General features: G+C 44.6%; 1 protein-coding gene across 1 annotated transcript in view; it reads right to left on the bottom strand.

Moving 5' to 3' along the window:
* LPP (LIM domain containing preferred translocation partner in lipoma) overlaps positions 1 to 23,751 on the bottom strand; it is a 201,495-nt gene extending 177,744 nt beyond the window's left edge. Inside the window, exons 1-2 of the mRNA XM_026045353.1 lie at positions 23,690 to 23,751; positions 11,582 to 11,783 (exon numbers count right to left, since the gene is read on the bottom strand). Coding sequence (XP_025901138.1) covers positions 11,582 to 11,774 — 193 coding nt within the window. The 5' untranslated portion in view covers positions 11,775 to 11,783; positions 23,690 to 23,751. The remainder of the gene's footprint in view (positions 1 to 11,581; positions 11,784 to 23,689) is intronic.
* Between the last annotated feature and the right edge of the window lie 1,865 nt (positions 23,752 to 25,616).

The following is a 25,616-nucleotide window of genomic DNA, read 5'->3' as shown; positions in this document are numbered from 1 at the left end:
TCCCTAATGTTCAAGTGACTCAAAATCCCAAGCAATGCCAAGGGGACCCTCCAAGCTGTCTCTGAGCAGGCCACCAAGGGGCTGACAGGCACAGTAACTTCGGCAAGTACCAACATGCAGACATCAGAGACGCTCCTCACCTCTTGTCGGAGACATAGTGACCTCTCCTCCCACCTCTCCAGCACTATTGAAGGCAATGCAAAAATTATTTACCCATTTTTTTCTTTTTTTTCCCCCCCTCAGAGCTTTTTATTTTCCCAACTTTTTTTTTCTCCACAAGGCCAATTAAAAATWAAAGTTTACCGGGGAGATGGCGAAAAAATAAACAAAAACATCCAGTACCAGGGTATTCAGCTTGTAAGGATCCCACACATAAAAGAATGATGTCCCTGAGCACTTACCAACAGACTTTCAGAAAAATTTCATCTTTCTACTTCCCCGGCTGGATAGTCTGAGTAATTTTCTCTTTCTCCTGGGGTTGGTTGCTAAGAGACACACTATTACTTCTCTCCCTCTTATGACCCGATTACTGTGATGGGCGAAGGCAGCGTGCTGACAACAGCCCGGCGCGGCTYGTACGCGAGCAGCGGCCTCGTTACAGCCTCGTGGACCGGATTAGCACTCGGCAGCCCCTGCGCTCGCCGGGCCTTTGCGGAGSCTCCTGGCACAACCGGGGGCTTTTACTTCGCCAGCCTCTGAAGTGCACGTTCAAACACGTTAAATCACAGGACTGGGAAGGGGGAAGAATGGACTTTTACCTCCTATGTTTCGCTGCCTGGCAGCCAGAGCAGTATTAATGGGTTCTTATTGAGAAACACTCCTCTTCTCACCRTACCTGGGAAGTAGCTCATGAACTGTTATTATCCCCTTTTTGCTSTCCTTTGCAAAAACTTTGCAAATGTACAACACACTTTGGGTTAACACATTCSCTTGGACAAGTCAACAGCACATTGTAAAGGTGACACTGACACTTCAGGGGCTGGGAGGTAATCCGGTCCTGCCAAGAGCAGAGCTGTACTGCTCCGGACACAAAAAAMACCCTTGAACTCAGTTCTAGCTAAGTGCCCTGTGGTCCCGTGGAAGCCACCAGGACTCCCCAAGCACTTGCAGCATGTGCTTAAATAGCTGGAGTCTGACACATTGTCCCTTGCAGAAGGGTCCTACGAGACAGGGCTGAGCAGAATGAGATAGGAAACCTGAAGCTCAGCATGTGAGCTTATGCTGAAGGGCACACAGGGTAAAAAGTCAAGAAAAGCTGACTTTGTTGATGACATTACAGAAGAACAGGTCCGCTGTCACTTGCTCTGGATCACAAGCTACCTCAGAAACTACCTGCTAAGAAGTAGCTTTTTAAGTCAAACTGCAAACACTATCACGGACTACCATCAAAGCTCCTTTTGGAAAGATAACATTTATTGGCATTGCTTAAACTTGGGGTTTTCTGTCCTTCCTTCCCACTCCCCTTCAGCTTGTGCGAGCAGCAGCTTTTGAAGCAAGAGCCATGGTCAGTCCAAACACAGGTTTGGATCAGACTTCAGCAATGACAGATGTACAAAGTTGTTGCCAAATGTCCAAAAAAGYCTTTCAAGACAAACCTTTCAAGAGAGATTGCACAACAGAGGTGGCCTAGATATATAGCCCTCTCCTACTGTAATTATTCCTAACCTCCACAGCATATCGTCGTGAATTTAGTGCTCAACAAAAACTCCAGGTCTCACAGCAGCAAGTTTTCTGCCCTGCTASCGATATGTTCTTTATGAAAAGCTTTTTTAGTAAGGTTTGGTCATGTCTAGACTAAACCAAAACCTTTCCTTAGTCATTCCTACCACAGGAATTAGAACTGACAAACACCCTGAGGGCCTCTCGCTCTGTCCCAGCTCCTGGGCAGCACTGTCCTCTCTGGAGCCGAGATGGTGCCCTCACCATCCACACCGCACCCCACAGAGCTGGGGAGGGTTGAGGGTCCCTTGGAACAGAGCAAACACAAGAACGAACAGGAGGCCATGGCCATGCAACTCCAGCATCAACATCACTGCATCAGGGAAAACCCAGCGCCAACCCAAGACACCTGGCACCATCCTAGAGCACCTTGCACCTTCTTCTCCTTAGCTACAACCTCCCAAAACAYGCGCTAAGGACTAAGACAGAGGGCAAATTCGCAGACAGGGATGTCTGTTTATTAGGAACCAGCCCACATTGCTCTTCACCCCTGCCATTCTGGCTACCAGCCCTGCCTGGGGGAGTCAGGGATACAAGACCAAGCGCCACTCACCCATCCCCTCAGCTCTTGCCCCAGTCCATACCCATGTGCTTACTTAAATAAAGAGCATTTCAGGCCTCATAAATTTAGAGCAAATTGTAACTGCGCAGCGCTCGCTGCCAGAAATGCCTGCTCTCTGGCCACAAGCACAGCTTCTGTGGCTTGAAGAGTTGCTCATTCATTCTTCTAACCTTTTATTAGACCAACCTGTAATATAACCCAATAGACATTTATTGCTTGTTCTGACTTAGCAGCACTCTGTCTGGCAAAGTAAGAAAGCTTTAGGCAGAGAAGAGGAAAAAATATAATGTATAATCCCTTTATTATAACAGTTAGTTTGCAGGGTATAAAAGACCTGCATTGTGTGAACAAGGGCAAAAAAATAAAAGAAATGTTGACTGTTAACTGTCACACAACAATTGTTATTACTTAACTGACTAGCATCTGGAAGATATTAAAATTTTAGATTAAAATAAAAGGGACAAGTGTTGCCTGCTTGAATTCAAGCTATTTCAGCATTAACATTTCTCTCTTGCTTTGATTGGACACTGCAGACTTTTATAACTATGTAGAGGAAAAAAAAGCATCATCTTTTAAAAAGTAGGTTTGATACAGACGATGACAGATGTTTGCAATTTGAGTTATAAAAAGATGGCTTCTCTCCATTCTAGTGTATGTTAGATCTGCCTCCTTTTTCTCCTTCCCTTTTTTTGCCCTTTTTCTTTATTCTACCCAAACTATTGTGGTTCACAGAGCAGGCCACTGCAAAGATGAATCACTATTCAATGTTTGAAATAATGAAGTGGAAAAATTAAATATAGTATCTTGRAAGAACAGACAGAAAGGGGGAAAAGCAAATACGAAAAAAATAGGCATGGCAGAAAAAAATTAAAAATCTACCTGCTGATGAGTGCAACACTTGCTTTATGATACCAAATAGYACAAAGAAGCACAGTCCCACTCATCAGAAGAAAAAACAAGGCTAGGCAATACTTCAAGAAGCTTCCGAATTAGTGGTGAATGTTCCAAAGCCTCTGAAAGCTTAGTATTTGTAATTCTAACAGGTAAAAATTGTTAATTCATTTTGGTGACTTGACATTTTGTGAACTACAGATAAACACTGTGGTTCAATAGTAGTTTTTATGCACCTGTTCTACATCGCGCTTTTYCCCACTGGCCCATTCTCACAGGTAATATTTCAGAAAATAATTATTCATCCTGAGAGCAAAACCAAGAGCACAGACCTATGCATCTGACCACACCAAAAAATTAAAAAATAATAAATAAAATAATAAAGGTGGATTCAGACACTATTATCCAATCTAAGTAACAGCTCTTTCTGAGATGGCTGCTGCAGTCAAACCCACGGGAGCGCTTGGAGCCAGACTATTTACTCTCGTGAGAATCACAAGTCATGACACTAGTCACTCTGTGGTGGAACACAGGGCAGAGCTCTCTGCCTCTCCATCTGGTGAGCTTTTGCTTTCAGTGCAAGACAAGTGGCAAGATTCAAACAGAGGCAAAAAGCCAGGGGAACAGCAGAACAAGAAGCCAGTGTTTTGCCAGCAAGAAGGGCAACAGCCGAATCCCAGCAGGTTCAACCAGCACCAGCTTTTCCTGAGCTACACAGTGGAAGGGCTACTCCGGGGCCACAGAGGCACCAACTGATTTCATGCTGCTTATAAGCAGCTCAGCTTGCTTAGGGCAATTTAAACCCACTATAACACAAATGAGAACCACCATGGATCTCCAACTGGTTTCACTTGGTTCTTAACCAACAGGGAAGAGGATGTCATTAGAGAGGAATCAATGGAGACTTCCCGAAAGGCTGCTCAGAACTGGTCCCGAGCCACCCTTAATGAGGAACCCCTGCCTTTATGCTTTATTCTGGGAGCTTTGGGAGACTCTGTTTTTGCTTTAAATGCTCTTGTATAGAAGGTAACAAAACCACCACAGAGAGGCCTGGAGCTTCAAGTTCATTTTTGCTGGCTGTATTTTGTAAGAAACTGGGTGATGCATTTCTGACACTAATCAATGAAGTATTGTTTCGTTTGCTCCATTTTGTACAGCCCAAGAACCACATGGAATAAAAAGAACAAGAATTAAGAAGGGATTTTAAAATATTTAATAACCATTTTTAAAAAGCTTGCTTTAAAAAATAAGCATCAATGGGGATGCTTAGGCACAGAACAATTAACAGCAGTAGTGGTCCTCCTCTTAGTCCCCACAACACATTCARTCTTTGCAAACTCAATCCTGGGAGCATGATGGGCACAAGAGAAGGGTTAGAGCATTTCTCAACTTATTTTTTGCCCCGTCACTGGGATACTGTCCTCCCAAGAACATCAATCAGTTTATCATCCAGGAGCACAGTTGAAGAGCAAGACAAGAGCAGAGACCACCAGGTTCCACTAGAAACTTTCTGGAAAATCCGGGAGCTAATTTACCATTTACATCTTCCCATGCATCATCAGCACTGCAATAATTGCCCATGTGCATAACTCAACACATGCAAAATAGGGAGTCTTTGCCYCTACTGCAATGCAAGAAGATTGAACTAAATCCCATTATTTCCCATTATGCTGGTTTGGGGCTGAGCACACACACAAAGCACTGCCAGAGCCCAACTGACACACAGTACACTCCTCTGGAGCCCCATCATAACAGCTATTAGGAACAAAACACCACGAAAACTCAGTAAAGGACTAACAAGACAGCACTTTCAATGSCAAGGATTATACTTCACTGTGCTGTAGTACCAATACACAAACAGGATAACAAAAAAACTCAGCAGAATCTCCCAAGGCAGACAAGATTTATCCTTTAAGGGCTCTCATCCAAGTACAGAATAGATTCTAGACCTGTTTGGCTTCTATGAACCATCAACACTGTAGGGTAGGGAAGAGCACAGCTGACGTACTAAGTGTCTATTCCAATAAATCCATACCAAACCCTCAAAAATGAGACAGAACTGCTGATAGCAGCTGCTGTAAMCAAGATCCAGTAGGTATAGCTAGGCAAAAGAAATAAAAATCAGCCTGATAGAAGCATGAGCTATCAGACACAAAGGAATACATTAGCCCCTGCTAAAGAGCCTSCATACACATGGAGAGGGGAAGAGAGGATCAAGGCCAGGCAAACTTGCATAAGGGTGCAGACACACACACGTGTCAGCTACATCCTCTCGCCCTGGAGCCAGCTCTCGCACCCAGGTTTCACTCATGACTCGCAGCCCTGTTCAATCAAATTAAACAGAAGGTGATGATTTATAAAAGGAATCAATAAACCAATAAAAAACAAGTTATCAACAAAATTCTGGAAGACCTGCACAGGAGCCTTCTGTCATTCACCACATCTGCAAGCAGCCCAGGGAAAGAAGGGAGAAGGGAAGAACTTGCTTTGATTCTCACCCTTTCATTTAGTTTATTAAAATCATATTAACTGTTCCTGCTTTAACAGGTATTCACCAAAGGAGGTGATTACTACAAGAAGACATCAGCATTGATAACTATTGCATTTAGAAGGACCCAGGTGCAAACTGAGGTGGATAATTCTGCAAAGCATCTGCTCGSAGTCTCTGAAAACAAGCAAGAAAAGCATGTCCGAACACTTTGAGAGCCCACAAACTGTGCAGCAGACCTGGGACACGCTTTGCCGGCACTACCCTTTCTGGCCAGGGTGCACACTGCGGTATCTCTCTCAGTCTGGGAAACACGACTCACCAGTCTCTATGAACGAAACACACACTAAGAATATGAGGAGCTTGCTTCCTTTAACAGCAAGTTCAACAGAGATCGGGCCTTCAACCACATTTCTTTCCAAGGTGTTATTTTTCCTCCAAAGATATGTGCGCTATAGGAACATCTCTTAATTCTGGGGACACTCCTACTTTGGTGCATTGTCCTCCAAACAAAGCTGCAGGCTTTATTGTCATTGATCGCTCTTCCCCAGCCACATTTGCTTTCTCATCTCTTTGCCTCATGGGGTTTTTACCATCAGTTGCTTTTTTTCCTTCTTCTTTTTCTTGAGTCTTCCCACTCCACTGTCTGGCACCTCCCTTCCCAAGGAGGCCTGGCAGCAGAGCTGGCCACCTTCGTCAGGAACAGGAGCCCAGGTGTCTAGCAACGATCCAATACTTCCCAGCAGGCTRGGAGGGACTCATTCCCCTTCCATGCTGCCAAAGCTCCTCAGTTCCCCTTTGAGTGATCATGTGTGATGGCACTACTGGCTCTGTTGGACCCCCAGAGAGCTGCAGCAGTGCTTGTAAATGCTGCAATGGAAAGCCCAAACCCAGAGCTTCAGAGGGCTCAGCGAGCAGCCTCCCAGAGCTCAGAGGCTGTGCTCCACCTGCACCAGCACGGCGTTTCTGCTGGATTTGCACTGCTCCACCTCYGTGGGGTTTTGCTTGGAGGGGAAGGGAAAGAACTTCTGCGGTTATGAAAAGAAATGCCTGAAACCAAAAGGATCCTGAGCAAAGGCAGATGACACCAAAGCCTGACCTTCTTGCTGTGTTCAAGTCATCTCATGACCTGAAGAGCCCTGACTCACGCTTTCCCGAGCACCTGAGCCTGATGATAGAGTTCACATGTTTCTGAACTCTCTCATTTTGACCTTGTAAGCACTGCTGTCCCAGCACCTCCCACGGAGCGCCTGTCACCGAATTCCCCAACCCTGCAGCGCACGTGAGCCTGCACCAGAGTCCCCAGCAGCCCAATGGGGGACACAGTGCACCCCGAGAGCCTAACRTGGGCTGCCTGCACAGCCATGGCAAGAGCTGCCAGCACTGAGGAGCCAGGCCCACCACAGCACAGAAAGCTGGGGCTCCAGCACACACCAACCTTGCTCCAAGCCAAATCCCTCTCCTTAACCTGCCCTGGAGGCTGAGGCCCCATTTTCTGGGACCAAAAAGAGGAGCAAAGGGAATTTGCTTCATCTGCAAGCTATAAATCCTTCTCATCTTTCTGAGTTCAGCTTAGAAGGCAACAACTATGTGGCAGCATCTCCCCAAGCACCCAGCTCTGCCGAGCTGAAATACCACTTTCAGCATGAAAGTTGGGAAGGAGAAGACAAATAAATGGCAGGGAAAGGAGGATAGGCAATACTTGTTAAGGAGACATAGGAGGACAGTCCATCTTGCCCCTCCTGGCAAACCCTTATGTTGATATTCAGCAGAAAAAGCCCGCTTGAATTGACAACTCAGGTAAAAAATATTCTTCACTCCCTTTCTTGGGAAGCTCTTGGCTGCTGCAGCCCCCTTAAAACCCAGCAATCTCTCAACCCTACCAGCAACAGCACATACACAATCACACACACTGGGGCTTGCCACATGCTTCTAGAGAAAACCACACTGTAAAAAACAGCAGGAGTTGCACCAAACAAAAATTAAATATTGCCTTCTTTCAAGATGACAGTACGTGTTTGGAGACTTTTTTCCATCAGTGAGGACAGAGCCCAATCATGTTGCTTCACAGTGCCTGCGAGGAACAGGAGGAGGAGGAAGCACTTTGCACCAAACACAAGACCTGGTTGGACATAGGACTTGAGAAGGCCTCATCCACCTTAGGACTCCTCTTCCCCCAGCATGGAGAATTCCCATCCACAGACACACTTAGCTTCATCCAAGGACCATCTACATTCTCCATTCTCCACCTTAATGCTTATCTCAGGAAGACCACGGCACGAGCGCTGCTCCAGGCCCCAGCAGAGACGCCGCTTCCTGGGAATAGGCTGAAATGGGAAGGGGCATATTCCCACCAGAGACCCCAGCCCTTCCCGGGCACGCCACCGGGAGCATTTCAGGTGAGTAACGTTAATTCCCTCCAAAACGTCACAACGGGGAATGCTAGCACTAAATCCTACAGAGAACCCAGTCCAGGCCACGGTTTTAGCACACAGAGGTCTGGTCCAAAGCTTGTAGGACCTATAAAAACACAGCTGTGCCYGCCTCTCCAGCTAGCTATGCAGCAGGAACTTATGCAGCACATTAATCAGAGCCGTGTTATTATTATGATTATTGTCATACCCAGAGGGCCACAAACAGATCCATGTGACAGCAAGACACAGTCTCTGCTTTGATGGGTTGACAAATCTAGTTTGAAACAAGTTGCAGCAAGTCACTGTAACAAACAGCAAGGGGGCTGGCAACTCCGAGAAAATTGCTCACTTACCTAGTCTAAAACATGCACATCTTGACTGCTTCCAGCCACATTAAAATGCTGCTGCTTTTTAAATCACTATCTGCTTCTATTTCATTTTCTTTTTAGACATTTAACCATTCCCAGCTTATTTTAAATTCTGTTGAGTATCTTCTAATCAGGACCTCCTGGCTGATTTTTGTGCCTGCAAAGCGACATTGAAGCAAGTGCCGGGGAAAACTACAATTCAAGGTGAGGAAACACAGGGCAGCACTAGGAGAAACCAAGGAAATGCCACCAGAAAAGCACCAGGGTCTGCTGCAGAGGCCTTTGAGGAGAGATACTGCCCTTTCCTTGCCGCACAGACAGTGGCCCGATTCAGACCTGTCCCTTGGCTGCCCTTCTCCAGCCTTTTCAATGTATCCAAGTAACTAATGTGATCACTGAAAGGACCCTCTGAGCATGCAACATGCCTAGAAAGTAACGCTGAAGAAAAATGAGGCCAGAGTCTTCATTCCCCCAACGTTAAAAACAACACTCTGAAGAACCTACCAGGAACAGCATTTGCTGCTCTCCAGGAGACATTCCCTGATCCTGCCCTTGCCGCCTCTTTGGAGTGGGAAACTGGTTGGGTGACACAATTAGGCGGTAATGACACACCAGACCACGAGGTAGGTGGACACTCTATGTGCCGTTGAGGCCATGGGACTGCCCTTCCCTCCCATATTGCCTTTGCTCTCCTTCCTCCTGAGCAGGACAACTTCATGCAGCACGTTAGGCTCGAGCATTGGCCTCCTCCACAGGGGCTGCAGGCAGCTGGAGGCTGAAAACCCATCAGAGACCAGTGGGCAGCTGCAGCTCCTGTCCCCRCCGGCTCATAGCGAGCCGGATGGGAAAGACCCCTGGCAAGGGAAGAACTAATTGAAGTGAAATGATGAGCAGGGCTGCTTTGCTGAGGTAGCCAGTGGGGCACAGAGCTGCCTCCCAGGCTGAATCATTGCTGCAAAAACAACTGAGGTCATYGAAGAAGCAATTAGGGAGCCTGGAGGAGACGACAGAGCCATAAAAAGTGAATGAGGCATGTTGGGCTAAATATTCTCTGCTGTCCCTCCTCACCTGACAGATCCCAGAAGCCTAATGTTCCTAGATTTATATACGATGGGGCTAACGGCTTTGGACTGGCTGCTGACACCAACCAGGAGTGTGTCACCTTTTGAAAGTGGATTAATTTAAGCTGGAGTTACTGCTGTCAAACCACTAAGCCGGTCCCCGACGAGATCTTTGCTATCATTTGGCTCTTCAAGGCTTGTCAAATGACGATGTGATCACGAAAAGCCCAAAATCAGACAAGGCCAGGGACTGGCACAGAAGAAAAAGGGTAAATGCCTCCCGGGAGTTATCTTATCCTTGGTGCTCCGTAAGAAATACTGGTGGAGCTTGGTCTCCCCTTTCACAGACTGCAACGCTCGGGTGTTACTCTGCTCTTATAGCATTCCTCCCTCCCAAATTGCCAAGAAACAAGGAATTTAACACAAGATGATAATGTTCCTGAGTCACGTATAGTCAAATCTACAATCATTAGAACACAAAAAAATTACAGCACTCTGACATTTTTGATAAAAACCAGCAGCTGATCAACACTGATCAACAACTGTTTTCCTAAGTAAAGGATGTCATCTTCAGTTATTACCTTAAATTTTCAGAGAATTTTTTAAAAAATAAGTATTTCCAGTTTGAAAAATGACATTTTTATTGCACTTCAGAAATAGATTATTTTTACTTTTAATTCCAAATGGCTTTCTCTTCCTCTTGCTTGCTAATGTCTTGTTACTGAAGGCAACAGAACAGGTGCATATGACTGAGCTTTTCCCCTCCAACACATTTTCTTTTTTTGTTCCAAATTCTCTGAAGTTRGAGTGGCAGAGGAGAAAAAAAATGAAATACTAGTCTGGATTTTCCAACATTTTTTATAAAATGTCCTTAACTTTAAGAAATTGCTTAAGAGAGAGCTTTAATAAGCTACTTTGTTTTTCTTTGTCTTTTCATTATTCTGTAAGTTTTCCTGAAAACAAGCAAGGAGTTGAAAAAGGCATGAAAAAAATATAAAAGATATCATTTATCTTATTGCTCCCAGCACAAAATAAGTGGAGATAGAAGACAGCAGAACATCTGAAATTGAAAGTCACAAGAAAAATAATTGTTTTACCATTATCTTGAATACAGATGATTTTTTTAAGGGGGCAGGGATGCAAGAAGAGCAAAAAGCTTTCCACTCGGTTCTGACCAAGAAAGATCAAGAAAAATACTCGCAATAGACAGGTCATTACTATGCAAAGACAGTTCCCACTCTTTCCTAAAGACACCCTGTTCCCCTGCTGGAGATGCACTCTCTCCCATCACTTAAGGGTTACCAGGGTGCTCCTTTGGCAGCCTTCCCAYGGTGAGCCCAGACATTCCCGGCAGCAGGTTCCTGCTGGTGGGAAATCCCTCCCTCCGGCTGCCCGCAGCTCAGGAACCCAACTCCAGCGCCTCTCCCTGCACCACGACGGGAGGACTTTCCAAGCGGGAGGCAGAGCATGGCCGGAGCGTGGGCATGGGGAGGCTATTGTTTTGCTAAGATAACAGCTCCAAAGGCTATTGTGACGGTCGCATAAATATCCACATATTACATCATTAAATTACTTCATATTCGACAGCCTGTCACAAAAGAGGAGAAAGAACAAAAGGCTGAATCAAGCTGACAGACCAGRGATGAAGCCATTCTGCTTAACCCATGCCTTGTCATTCCAAAACCACCTATACCCCCTCAGTCATCCTACTTTTGAGAAAAACTGGGCTACAAAGAAAGCATTAATACTGAAAAGGCTGCTGAATTCCCAACTYCCTCCCTGGCTTAATACACACCAAACAAACAAAACTCCTTGAAAAGTATCAGTCTTAGAGATAGAACAGTTGCTTTTAATTAAATCAAGTCAGATTTGTTCCCTATTCATCGTTTATAATACTCCTGCACCTAACATGAGGGTAGTCATCCAGAGCAAGGGTAAAAGATACCTTCAGATTTGTCTTCATTTGAATGATCTGAAAAGGCATCCACAAACCCAAAYAAGAACAAGCCAGAAATGTGATTAACTCCCCTTAATTTTACAGGTGTGGTTCTTTCCTAAAGAAGAAAATACATCCTTACCATCACCTCCTGGTTGCTTGTACGGGTTGTACTTTGGCTTGGGAGCAACGACAGGCGCAAATTTCTTTGGTGTCTGCTGGGTGGACACCGAGATGCTGGGGGTCCCAAAGGCATGTGTGGTCTCCATCCTTGCAGGAACGTGGCCAACAGGGTCATTGGTACTCTTCGGTGGCAACCAGGACGGGTGAGACATGGTTCAGGTCTGAGGAGACAGACAACAAGAAGCGCACACATATATTAGGGATTTAGACTGAGAAAATAAGAGTGGCAGAACCTACCACTTTGCTGATTTCTAAAATTACATTCTCTACTATGTTAAACTTTTCATGTTTATCTTTAAGCATAYGGCTATTTCTGCATAGGGCTTAAAATACAAACTCACCCTTGTTTCCCCAGTAAGGTACTGATGAGCTTGCCAGTGATATCAGCACAAAGTAGTGTTATTTTACTYTTCAATTCAGAGTTTACCTCGGAGAAGCCTATCAGTTCCACAATCTATCAGAATAATGGTGATATATTCACTTTGCCCTATGGGGCTTATGTGAGTACATTAATATAAAATTGTGAGGTGCCATGGGGAAAAGTTCTCTCATATACAGGCAGAAACACTTCCAAAAAATGCACCTTACATGACTTCAGTGCTCTTTCCCATGTCATTTACCACCCCATGTCCCATTGACTTCCATTTAAACTTTTAAGAAAAAGGTTTTCAAAAGTGGCTAATCATCCCTGATGTCTCAACTTTTGAATGCCCAGCTTCAGGTATTTTAAAAGCACGCCAGTTTTGAAAACATGCCAGGAACCCACAACCACTGACAACCAGGCTCCTTTTAGATGTCTCAACTTGTGTAACAGAAAACAGAAGCAGCCCAAATCATTACTTATTTATGACAATCTTGGCTTTGGCCTTTTTAAAAGCCTACATCACTTTTGAGAACTGGACTTAGATGAAAATGCAGATGAAAATGTTGTCCATAAAATACCTGTTCGTAATGGCCTGAATTGCAATAAAYAAACACTTTGCCTCACACACAAGTCACAGTCCTAAGGCAGCAGTGGCAGCCCTACGGCACCTTCAGGAGCTATTCCTCTAAGCAGGGTTTGAGTTACTGTGAGGAAAAGAGGATCCCGCATGTCTGTGACACGGGGTCCCACAAAAAACACAAGACACCATGAACTGAGCAGCCCCCCAGTGCCCTGCCACGCTGTGAACTGATGTTAGGACTCCTCAAGAACATTGAAACCAACAGGCAGCTGCGATGCAATCTGGAAAGACTTGTTTTGATCAAAAAGTGTGCAGAAGGACCAGTGCAGTGACYGCAAAGGGCCAGGGAAGACATTAGCTAACTGCTGTCACGTAAAGGCATTTCCAGGTGTGAAGAGGACAACACAGCCGTCACTGCTGGACTTGCAAAGAGGAGGCCTCCAGCTGCAGCAGCAAGTGCGTTCTGCCAGAGCTGAGACATGAGAGCGCCTGAAAGTGAACGTGCGGGTGATCTTGTCACCTCTTTCACCTACCACCAGCAGAGAGGTGATACAACTATCCTCCCCTCGATTCCACTCAGGAATGCAGCTGAAGGATCAACACCCCATGCCTTACTGGACTTACACCTGGTGCTTCAGAGTTAACATTTCCRTTTGTCTTGTGAGACAAATAAATAACACTATGTTCTGCAGCCAGACTCCAGCATTACATGGATCATTTAGGTAGGACTAAAATATATCTGACAGTGCATTTAATTATACTCAGACAAAAAAGTGGAACATAATGTTTAATTTCCCCTTTCTCTCATCTGTGCTCCGTTATCACTAGAAGTGTCAAGACTGAGCTGCAGAAGCTAAGGCTCAGGTGTTTTCCAAACTCMTCCTGGCCAGCAAAGCATGTGAATCCCACAAACTACAAGGAGAGAAAAAACAACAAAGCCCTTTACCACACAGGGGTAATCTTAGACATAAACCTGGAAAAGCAGCCCAATGAGAGCCTGTAAGGATAATCTGTCCTAGCAATTTGCTATTAGACCATAAAGCTGAGTGACTGTGGGCCAAGCAAGTATCTTCATTCAACAGCAGTGCTTGTTAAAAGCTCGTGTATGTAGATTTGTACCTGTTTCAGCCTAATAAGTGCACTTTGAGTAACAAGTTTCCTGCTTCTACTTAAAGTCTGCAAGACGAGGAGCTAGAAAGTTTAAGGTCATCTTCCACCCCCATTGCTCACTGCAATGCAAGTGCCGAGCATTAGACCCAAAGCAGGTGTCTCATCCTAGCACAGCACGACCCTCTTGGTGTGAGTATGGCTGGTTTGCGATCCCTACTGCTGCAGGAAGGGTCCATTGTGTGGCACAGCCTACATCAAATGGCTTGAAATGTGGCAACTGGGAGCACGGCAGGAGCAAAGTGGAGAAGGGCAACCATCATCATCTGCAGTTCCTCCTCACAACAGCTCTGCTGAGTCYGAGTTATAAAGAACACGGTGACTTTTCCTCATACATGTAGCTGCCAACCAACCTCACATTAACAGTGAGGAGCATCATTATGCAAGGAAGAAGTGAAAGGCAGGTCCTCCCCACAGGGCCATAGAGCCAACCAGCTGTGACAGCAGCGGAGGTGGCACACGAATCACACCCCCACCAGTTCAGGTTCTCCTGAGAACACCAGCACTCACAGAGCAAGACAATGATGGCTACTAGAGCAAAAAGGCCCTCAAAATGTAAAACACGGCAATAAAACTGGGGCAACAACTTACATCTTAAGATTATAAATCATAGAGTGTACTCTGCTTTAAGAGCTATACAGGACAACTCTTCACTCTAATTTCTTATGGCACCCAAAGACAACTGTTTTCCTTATGCCTAAAAGCATCCTGGAGTTTTATTCAGACAGGTTTTCAACCCCTTGTTTGACATCTCATATGAAAGATTGCATCATAGCACATGAGCCCTAGGACCATGGCCAAGACCTCCATACTGACTGCAAGCAAACAGCCTCGACCTACAGGATTTCCATCATGTTTTGTCTTTCCATCAATGTGTTCCTTAACCATCTCTCATGCAGTTGCTAACATGCCTTGGTCCACTGAGCTCTTATGGTCTGCCAGGTGCAGGGCATGGGTGGGCCGAGACAAACAGCAGGACATTCAGCAGGCAAGTTGCACAATGCTGGGGTGGCCAAAGATGATCCAACATCTCAGTGAACACGATTAGAGTGCATTTGGGGCAGCTTGAGAGTGAAGACCACACAGGTGCATCTCAGTTGCTGACTGCAAGCTGGCTTGCAAATCCATACCAACTACTCTCTAAAGCATTTGTTTTCGTGGTGTTTTCTATTTGTCTTCCTGTAAGCCTTTTCTCTTCCTCTTTCTTCTCCTCTCATTTTCTGATGTTTATTTGCTGGCACTTGTTTTTGCTATGTGTGCTCTGAAAAGGTTTCTAACAAGTTCCCTTTTCCTTGCCTGTTCCAGCCCCAGTTCCCCAGACTCAATTAAATTTAGCCCAGCTACTCTGCAATACCATAAAAAAAGAAAAGGATCCATTCTCTTTTTAACAGATGAAGCTAAACTTCTGGTTTTGTTTTGATTTTTTCCAGCACTTTTCATGTTTTCGGTGCACGTGACAGCGTGCCTAGGGTAAAAGGCCATGAACAAGGCAACTTAAGGGACAGTGGCAYGCAGATGAGTCACAGCATCCAACTTCTGCCTATTCTCCATAATAGAGCACTCTGCTAATTTAGATAAAGACATCAGTGTTTGCTCAACGTTCCCTGATGAGCGAGGGAGAGGGAAAAAAATAAAAATAAAGATAAATCTAAAAAAAAAAAATCACACTTTCCCTCTTCAAGTCTGTAGTTTATCTGAAGCAAAACAGTGGAAGACTTTCTGATGGGGAAAAAAGCACAAGTTATCCTGTGCTGATAACCCACCCTCTTGCTCTAAACCTGCTCCTTCTTTGGAGATCTTTAAAACCCGCTTGGATGCAGCCCTGTGCCACGTGCTCTAGGTGACCCTGCGTGAGCAGGGGGGTTGGACTCGATGACCTCTGAGGTCCCTTCCAACCTTCGGCATTCTATGATTCTATGATTCTAAACAGGCTACTGCATCCTACATTGTCCTGGCTCCTGCGCTCAGATCAAGACTCTCCAGCAGATAGTCAGGAAATGTGATCAATAAATGCACATTTCATTCTTATCTTACAGGTGGTTTCTTTCCAAAAAGGTTATGTCTGCCATTTCTACACTGAACAGTGTTTTTAACTAGATGTAGAAGATTGCAGAAGTCAGTAGCTGGAAGAGGACTAAAATCACGAAGGAATTCAGAATAAGAGAAAAATGCCATAGTGGATACCACAGACTAAGAGCAACACAGAAAATATAGTGAAGGGAGCCTCAAGATGAATGGATGATTAGGGAAAAAAAAAAAAAAAAAAAAAAAAAAGCTCCTGGAGCCTGGACACTGCTGGAATAACGGGCTGAGGCACATCCACTAGCCTCGCTCATCAGGTGGAGCTGCCTTAGCTAAGGCTGAGGCAAAAACACAGCAAGTTCTTTCTTATAAGGCAACAGCAGATAGAGTAAAAAAACCACRAGACCAAATCTAACTCACTTCAGTTTGTCCCCAACCCACTCCCCCCAAAAAATAAAATAAAAAGCCTCCGATGGAGAAAATAGCTGTTTATCAACCTTTCGATGGCCAAGCCAGCCATTGCTACTCCTGYACGCCCAACACAGTGCATTACACAATTGCCTTTTGCTTATGCAGTTGCTTTCAAAACACAGCAAGGTCATTGGTTACATTAGATCAAAACACTTAAGTTTCAAAATCTCTTTTTTCCAGTGAGTTTAATTGATATTTTGACTCATTCATGTATATTTACTCTGAACTCTCTCCAATTTTTCACCAAACTTCTCTGAAATGGCAGATGGCAGCACAAGAAACATTCTTCCAAGAATGGCAACTTAAAATGGAAAGGAGAAAGTAATGAATAGTATGAAAGGCAAAAACCATACTGTCCACCAGCCRCGGCTGCCCAAGGTTCTCTCATCCTTCCTTCCTCAGGAGCATTAGTCATTGCCTACTTTTGGAGGTAGAGGATGAGACTGGACTAAATAACATTAAGAGCAAAGAATGAAATGGAGCTGCATAAATAAAGAGAACAGTGTGCTCTGGTTCTATCATTAGGAAAACTTCGTGTCATAAGTTCTGAAAATTGTAACTATAAAAGAATACACCACAGCAGAGGAACTGGAATCCGCGAAGCCCAAGATGAGGCCACATTATCTAAAAATGTCAGACTAGGAGTATCAATAGAAAGAAATACCCAGACAACCATAAAAACCTGTCACTTAAAAATAAAATCAACAACATGTGTGTAAGCGCTCATTTTTTGCTTTTAATTACAGGATGTCATTCACCTTTGAGAAGGAAGGGTGAAACMAAGAGGGGTCCAAGTCAATTTAGCTTCACATCAGATAAGTAATGGAAGGGTTGAGCACCAATTTCTCTACTCCAGAAACTGTTATTGCTTTCATCTCTAAAACAGCTTTTTTTTTTCTCTCCTGTGATTCCACTGTACCCAAATAAGTCTTCATTTTGCTCCTTGCAACGTCGGCCAAGCACTCTCCAGATGTTGATAAACTTTGCCCAAGCAGAAGGCTTTGTCCCTTCGTTAATTAAACTAAAGTTTTATAGAAGATAGCAACARTGCTTAATAAAAGTAAATAAATAGTCTATGCTCGCAGACAGTCTGCTCTACCTTCCATCCAACCCCTTCCTAAATCCACTGGCTTCATTTAGGTCTACAGTGCAAGCACATCTAAGCGTTACTCCTGACGCCAATGGACTGACCACATACAAGGACAGGACCTTATTCACCAAGACTAGATGCAGCTGGTAACCCTTCTGTGGCTTACTCGTGATACCACTGAGACTCAGTCAGGACACTCCCCTCCCTGGATAACTAAACTTAGCCACTTGAGGGCTTAAAACTGTCCAACATAAAAAGGCAAGCTAAGTTCTCCTCACTCTCCCATCCATGCATCTCAGCTTGTCTTCTTCCCAAAAGCAGGAATCCAAATGCTCTCCAGAAACACAGTTCTTCGCTTCATCATCTCTGCTCCACTAATCATCCATAACTAGTAATAGAGGCTGACCAAAGAGATTTGCTCTTTATAAACTCCTACAGCTGCTTGTTTCTCTTGGCATTGTTTCCCTTTAACATTTAAGTGAATTTATTTCTCCATTTATGGTCAGTGATCTATAGCCACGGAGCTTTCCCATTTCTTGCAGCCTCCRAAAGAGGATATAATGCCACAATTCTGGTCTCATTAGAGGCCTTTAACCAAACAYAGGAAGTACCAAAAATACAGCCCCAGCCCAAGTCCTCTAGGATGTCTTTCCCATATGGAAAGACATATTTCACATTAATTTTACATCATCTGGGAATTTATGCGATTTGGGGAAAAACTGTTATCCCTTTTGAACATCCTTAATCTTTGCCCATCTACATGGCAGTACTCATTTTAAACTCCCCCTTCCCTAGACACAGTATTCCTTCCAAGCACTTGGATCAGGCTGGGATTTTTAMCTACAACTCAATCCCCTCAAAGAAACAGAAGTTCCTTTCCCACTTAAACAGGGCTGAAAGCACTCAGCAATTTCCAGTTCTGAAATGTCACTAATGTTATCACAAGAATTAGAGGAGACAAATCTAGATTGAGTACAACTACCACCCACTGCCTGTGCTGAAATATTCCTCCAAGCATATAATCTAGTCTGGCTTTAACAGCTTCAATTGCTTTCAGTGTGTCCTTCAGAAGAAGTCATTTAAATACAAATTTCACCCTGTTTTGAGCAAGGGGCCAGACCAGATGACCTCCAGAGGTCTCTACACACCTCAATTATTCTATGACTTTAAGTCTCCAGATTTCAAGGCTGAAGCTTCATCTGCACTCACTGAGTTTTGAAGACAGCTGGACTCCACTTAAGCCAAGCCAGCCACAGCACCTACTGGCAAAATAACATATTTTCTCTTCTCTCATCACAGTGGTTCTTGACTAAGTACAACATATGCTCATTCTAACAACCAACACTTAGAAAATAACTTTTTTTTTCTGGCACAGCTGCATCCAAACTTGGGTTTTTGCCATCAGAACTACATCACATTGGGATGGGACCTGTTACATGTAGTCAGGTCAGTAGAACTTTTAAAGTATTAATCAGATACAACAGGTAGGCAGCAGATCCAGAATAGAGACAGKAAAGACCTGTTAGATTGATCTCTACTATGATACTGCTTATCACAGATTAAAGTCACCACACAGTTCATCAGATAATGACTCAATGCCATATTCAATCTTACACCAAAACACTATTGCTGGGACAATTCTGATTTTAACTAAAAATGTAAATTCTTTTTCTTTCTTARCTAGTTTTTCTTGCATCAGCCTCTAAAGTGGGAAAGGAAAAAGGGCAAGCTAAACACAAAATCCCTCCTCTTTCACACTATAGCTGCATTAAAAGTTCTGTGAGTAGATGCAGACTGTTGGACTTTGCTGCTGCAACACACACATAAAAGCTGTCAAACAACATCTTCCTTTTACAGCCATGTCACACCCTGGTGTTGGATGACAAACTAGGCTTTAAAAACCAATAAATTGAACTTGACTGGCGCATCTGCATTGAAACAAGAGATAGTACTGACTCCCCAGAGATCGATAGATCTACTCTAACACAACTCTAATGGCCCCATTTTAATTTCACCAGAGAGCAAGCCATCTCCTGACTTCTGCAGTATGAGACAATCCTCAGCAACTTGGACCAAACAGGACTGGACAAGATGTTAATTCAGAGTCTTAACAATGGTCATCACAGAAATGCCCATGGCAATTACAATGGAGCGGACAGGGCAGGGGCCACCCGAAACACGAGCTGAAGGGCAGTAAGTTTTGTGGCCAAACCTCAGCAATTAAGCCTGTAGGTAGCTCTAAGCAAGAGCAACTTCTTCCAATTGTTTAAGCTCCTGTTCCAGACAATCTGACCTACAGGTTTGTAGGGAGTGCCACTGCATCACAAAGAAAAGTTTTAGATGCTAAAGAATTTTACATACAAAAACAAAGGCAGAAATGCAGTAATAGGGACAGCAAAAGAGCAAGCAGAATGATGCCGAGTGGTTCTTTTGGGTATTTCAGACCACAAGTTCCTTTACACAAATATGGTTTTCACAGGCATACTTTTTTCCAATGCCTCTGTCACAGAAAGCTACTGTTAGTCCTTCTACGCGCAAGAAAATCACTGTCTTGCCTATGAGATAGTTCAGTACTTGACTTCCAACATCAGAAAGGCTTTAACAAGCAACACAGAACTCTAACAGATCACCCGTCAAACAACACAGTTACAGGACTGGATTTGTCAACCAGCAGGGCTGTACTCAAATGAGGCCTACCAAGACAGTTCCAGATAWGAGAACAGAAACCAAGGCAATACGTGGATGGCAAGGTTAAAGCTTTCGCAGTGAGCCAGAGCTGTTTGGATGCTCGTGTTGCCTGTAAACAAGAAGGAACCGTGCAGAACTAACACTCAGCTCAGCAGCAAGTTAAGCAACAAGATTCTACTGGGACAAAATGGGACCATGAAAGCATATTGACACACCGATAATTGTATTAGCTTTTCAGAGGGCTACGTGTGCCTGTCTCAGCCTGGGGAGAAACAGCAGGGAAGGCAGATCAGTAGCGAGGGGGAAATCCAATACTGAGCAGAGTGAGCACTGAAACAATGCAGAGCTTGAGGTCAGACCCAGCAAGGTGAGCACCTGTGTTGATGGTCTGTCATTTTGTGTTGGGTTTTGTGGGCTCTACCTCTRTTCTAAAATAGTCATGGCCACAGGAAGAGCAAGTTGGTCACAGAAGCAGAATCAGTAGCCACTGGCCCTGGAAGAAAACAGATCAGTATCTGGCAATCTTAACCCCAGGTGTGGGGATGATTTCTGTGGATTGAAAGGGAGCTGCACCCCAGAGCACAGGCCCCACTCAAGAGGGTTGAAAGCACAGGGCATCTCCAGTGTCATCTTCTTGCAGCACCTCAGGGGGCTGGCAGGATGAGGCAGACTTTGAAACTCCAATGCCTTAAATAGCAATCAAATCAATCAACAGGTAGGAATTAAGTGCAGGACCAAAATCCTTAATCCCCAATTCTTTAACACATGACCCAGTTAACTTTTTCTCTCTTATCCCAAACCACCACTCTGGAAGTCATGGACTCAATTATGAAAAATACCTGGATACTCCCCCAGTCCTTCCTGAGCAGGATACCAACCCACAGCTCATTTTTTGGCTCATGGTACCTAGTAGATACTCATGGGAAATTGCCTTTTTCCTATGGAAAATCCTATACGTTAACACAGAGAAGAATGATTGCTGCCAGATGGCTGGCAGCTCACACTGCAGAGAGGTTGCTAATGGAAGCAAGATATTTCAGTGCATTGTGAAAACTGGAGTGAAGGAAAGACACAGACACCTGCTGCAAACAGCCAGACAGAGACTGCATTTCCCCGATTTTCACAACRGGGGATTTGACATCACCAGGCTTTGAGCACCCCTGATACACCCCTGTCTCTTTTGAGACAAAAAGATGACAGTGTCTCTTAATCTAGGGGGTTGAAAGCCTCCTGTATTGCCAATAAAGAAAAAGAATCTCTGGAGATCATTAAGTCCTGCTGCGAGCCAAAGCCTGGACTATCACCTACAGGAGCTAAGGCTCATCATGGCAGTCTAGCTGAAACTTGACATTCTCCCAAGCAGAGGAGCCTCCGGGTCTCTGGTGACCTACTCCAGTGTTGCACTATCCTCCCAGGGAAACAGTTTTTCCAAACAACCAGCCTGAATCTCCAAAATCACTACTTATGTCCACTGCACTTTGCCATCCAGAGAAAGAAAAGCTTGGCCCTGTCATTTCCATGACACCCTTCCAGTAGTTGCAGGCTGCTACCGGACCCCTCCTTCAGCTCCTCTTTACCAGACTAAGTCCAGCCTTATCAGCCTCTTTTTGTAAACAATGCACTCCAGGCCCTTGATTGTCTTGGTAATCCTCCTCTGGCTGTTCTCCAGTTCCTCAACACCCCACTTCAGCTGGGAGACCCAAGATTGCCAGACTCATCACCAGGGAGTCAACAGGAGCAGTAACTCCCCTCAACCTACTGGCCAGAGCTGACCTGGTGTAACTCCACACACAGTTTGCTCCATTTGCAATGAGAGSACACAGCTGACTCACGTTCCACCTGGCATCCTCTGTCAGCTCCAGAAAGGACAGGACAGCACACTGAGAAACAAGAGAGAAACTTTGAAATGATGCCTAAATCAAGAGGACCCCTAAACRCCCATGAACATGTGGCTAGGAAGGGGAGTCGTAAGATGATGTTAGGTATTCCTGTACTAAGCGTAGTAACCACAGAGTTCAGCCCTCTGAGAAGTCAGCTGTTCAAAGGGGGAAATTATAGAAGGACAGGGAAATTAGTGAAAAGAAACACAAAGACAAGAGGCAAACATGCCTCGTGCCAAAGCACACCAAGATAAAAGCTATCTTTTAGCAACTGTAGGCTGTTAATTTTGCTCTGAAGAGAGACTTGTGAGTAGTGCTTCAGACTCAGTTTTCAATTCTTCTTTGAAACTCAAACTACTGAGCACCAACCTGGGAAACTATTTCTGTTCCCCATTAGCTCAGTGTCAGTTCACTGAAGAACTGCCAATGTGCAAAGCTCTGGGGGAAACTCTTCAGCTGGTTCAAACCATAGTACCAACACTGGAGTTATCACAGCCAGGCAAGCACGCTGGCCTAGCAATTTTGCTAAAGCATCACCTGATATTGAAGGCAGAACTCCGGTTATTCCACCACCACCACATTTGTGTCTTCTGTTTTCAGCCAGCCAAATAACCCTTTGTTCCCCTTCTCTTTYTGCTATTAAGTTTTGTTGTGATAGAAGAGTTTCCAGATTAATCTGGAGTCATTGGTTCCCTAGATGTGAAACAGCTCAAATGTGACTCTCTCTGGGAAGTATGACAGTGCTCATCTATTTCCACGGCACCATCTCAGAGCGGGCTGTGAGAAAAATGGAGCAGCAGGAAGGGAAAGAGAAATGAACTGTGAGCACAGGGAATCTCAGGAGGAAGAACCAGACTCTTCAACTATCTCAGTTGTAGCTGATGAGATACYGATGCACTGCTGCACTCTACCTGCTGGCACCTACCTGTGCTCTGGTTTTGGGTTATGCTAAGACACCATCTCAGAAGGCGAGCCATGCTGCTGGTATGAGCACACACAGCTCACCTCATCACATGGCCCCCAATCCAGTCATTTCCCCAATATCACMGATCTCAGGCAATACCTATTCTCATAAGCTGGTAAGCACCTGTAAGGCACATAGTTCTCTTTCAAAGCAACACGCTTGCCAACATCTTAATCACACTATGGGGACCTTCAACCCCACTAGCCCCTTAGGTGTGTCATTACCTCCAGCAAGTTCTGGCAGAGCTCAGGTTCCAGGTGCTCCCAATGAGCACAGTCTTTTCTAAGCTGAAGGAGGGGGACTGAACTGCAGGAGACCCAGATCAGAACTAACACCGTATCTACAGTCACTCTTCATTTCTGCAAATCTGGCCCATTATACTGCAAAACAGGCAAGAAAAACGGCAAGAAAGCAACATGGAGATGCATTTGGAACCCAAATTACTACAGTTTTCTTTTCATGAAGTATTGTGGAAGGCTCCCTCACAGAGGCTTCTCTAAAGGGCTATGGAGACTAGTTTGCTAATGTAACTGAGGCACCCAAATTGTGTGTACATACCTAAAGCTTTGTTGTTTTTAAGTTAGAAACTGCTGCCTCAAATCATAAAAAGACTGCATTTCAAAATGGTATTGATATGTTCTTGGCACTGAAAAAAATAAATGAACTGCAAATGCAACCAATATGGAAACTTGAGCTGCCCTTTGTTTCTGCAATACTTGAAGCACTAAGGGGGAAACCTAAACAACAAACTAAATTGATCCATGGAAAGATACAGTCTGCTAGGAGAGATACTTCGCTACCTGTTCTGAAAACAACTTTCACAAATCAAGACATAACCTACCCTTTGATGTTTCTCTGTTGCTCCCTTCAGGTTGCTTGAGAGGATGATTCTGAAGACGTCCACCCAAGAAACACTTTCTAAGACACATCCCCTTATAAAGCCAGCACACCTGGGCCCACTTTGCTGATGCATCATCACCAGAGATGAGCTTCACCTGTGCCCTCTGCTCAAGGAGACCGGGCCAGACCCTCCCTCCCCTGCACTCTCCACTGTTATTCATTGCTCTCCTGGCTTCCAATGGCTGCTACGAGCAAATGGCTCAAGATGATACAGGAAGGTTACTGAATCACTCAAAGAACACACCAGCATGCACATACGTACACATACACAAGCACACATCCCTGTCATTTTTACTCTAAATCATCTACTCAGGAAACTGGGAGAGAGAAAGAGAATAAAGAGAGAAACCAACAGTTGCTCACATGGATCAACACTTCCAGGCTCTCTCTTTTGCAGCTCATCTCACTCATACTTGTGGTTTCAACATGTGATTCACATTAGGCCCCTCTGCTCGCCATTTGATGGTTCTGTTAAACAGATGTGAATTTATTTAGTCACAGAGCCTGCTCTTTACACTGCCTCTTTGTAGAACAGATGGGCTTTTCCTTTTTATTTTTTCTCTCTCCCATCCTGTTCAGCAAAATTCAGATAAGGATCAAGCCCAATGCACAGGTTTGCTTGAGGATTTCATATGAAAAAATGAAGAACATAGAAACATAGAATCAGAGACACGATCTCTCCTCRGCAGCTATGTTGCAGCACACGAGGCACAGCTGCTGATGGAGGATGTCACCTTGCAAGAGCAGCTAGTCAAGAGATAACCAAGACAGAGGGGATCCCTGAGCAGTCTCATGACTTCAGGCAAACAAGGGATGGTTATGCAGCCTACAAGGGTCCAGGAGATACTGCCAACGGCCCCYGTCCAAAGCATCCTACAGGTCTGGCGGAAGAGAGGGATCAAGAGTAAGCTCCTGTGACATTAATGGGGACACGAAACCATGTGCATCTCCTGGGACTCCTCAACATGGAGAAACAGCCTGGAAAAGCTATTTGCTCCCTGTGTGGGTATTCTTCTTTCTGCAGTAAGAATGCCTTTGGCAATAGATTAAGCAGAACTGCACAAAGGCCCTCTTGGAGCAGAATAAGACTGCCCACATGAGAAGTACGCTCAGAAAAAAGCTATTGCACTTCAAATTCACACCCTTGCTCTGTTTCACAACACTTTCCAGTGCAGAAAGCACTTGGCTTCAGATTCAATTTCTGCCCATATCATCAAGGGCTGAGGGCAGGCCATGGCCTACACAAGAAGCTGAAGTATGATCTACGAGGAGAAGGAAGGGTTTCAATGTCCTTTGTGCTCCTCTGTGTAGGAATGCACCTCTATATTGCTTTAATAGCTGAACATTGGTGACTTCATCCTAGCAAATGAACTGATGTGTGAAAATTACTCCTGCGTCTACCACAGAAACCAGATGCAGGATGTGTGCATATGACACATGTAAGAACCATGTCCACACCTGTGCAAGGACTTAAGCCCTTTCCAAACTTCAGTCCAGTTCCTTAATCACAGCTTTGCCATCCACCCATTGTCCACCTGCTCTGAAGATGACATCAGTTTATAGGAGAATCTACTTAGGTCTTACATTAAGTTTGCCAAGGAAAAATACACACACACACACACACATCTATTTTAAATATGGTATAAAAAGTTTGTGTTATCTAGAGGAGGAGTGTCGAGGTTTAAGCTGGGAAGGAGTAGGATTCTCCAGACTTTTGCTCGCCAAACAACATTTGCGTAGAGATCAAACAACAYTTCACTCTTTTATACATCCTGGGGCAGGAAACAAAACTGTAGGACAGAGACTTTCACAAGCATAAAATAAATTTATGTGTCTAATTCCCAGAGGCTGGTTGCCCAATTTTATGC

Source organism: Nothoprocta perdicaria, unplaced genomic scaffold, assembly GCF_003342845.1.
Source record: "Nothoprocta perdicaria isolate Ctin4 unplaced genomic scaffold, notPer1 scaffold_4, whole genome shotgun sequence".
NCBI lineage: Eukaryota > Metazoa > Chordata > Aves > Tinamiformes > Tinamidae > Nothoprocta > Nothoprocta perdicaria.
This window is presented reverse-complemented; position numbering and strand designations above follow the sequence as displayed.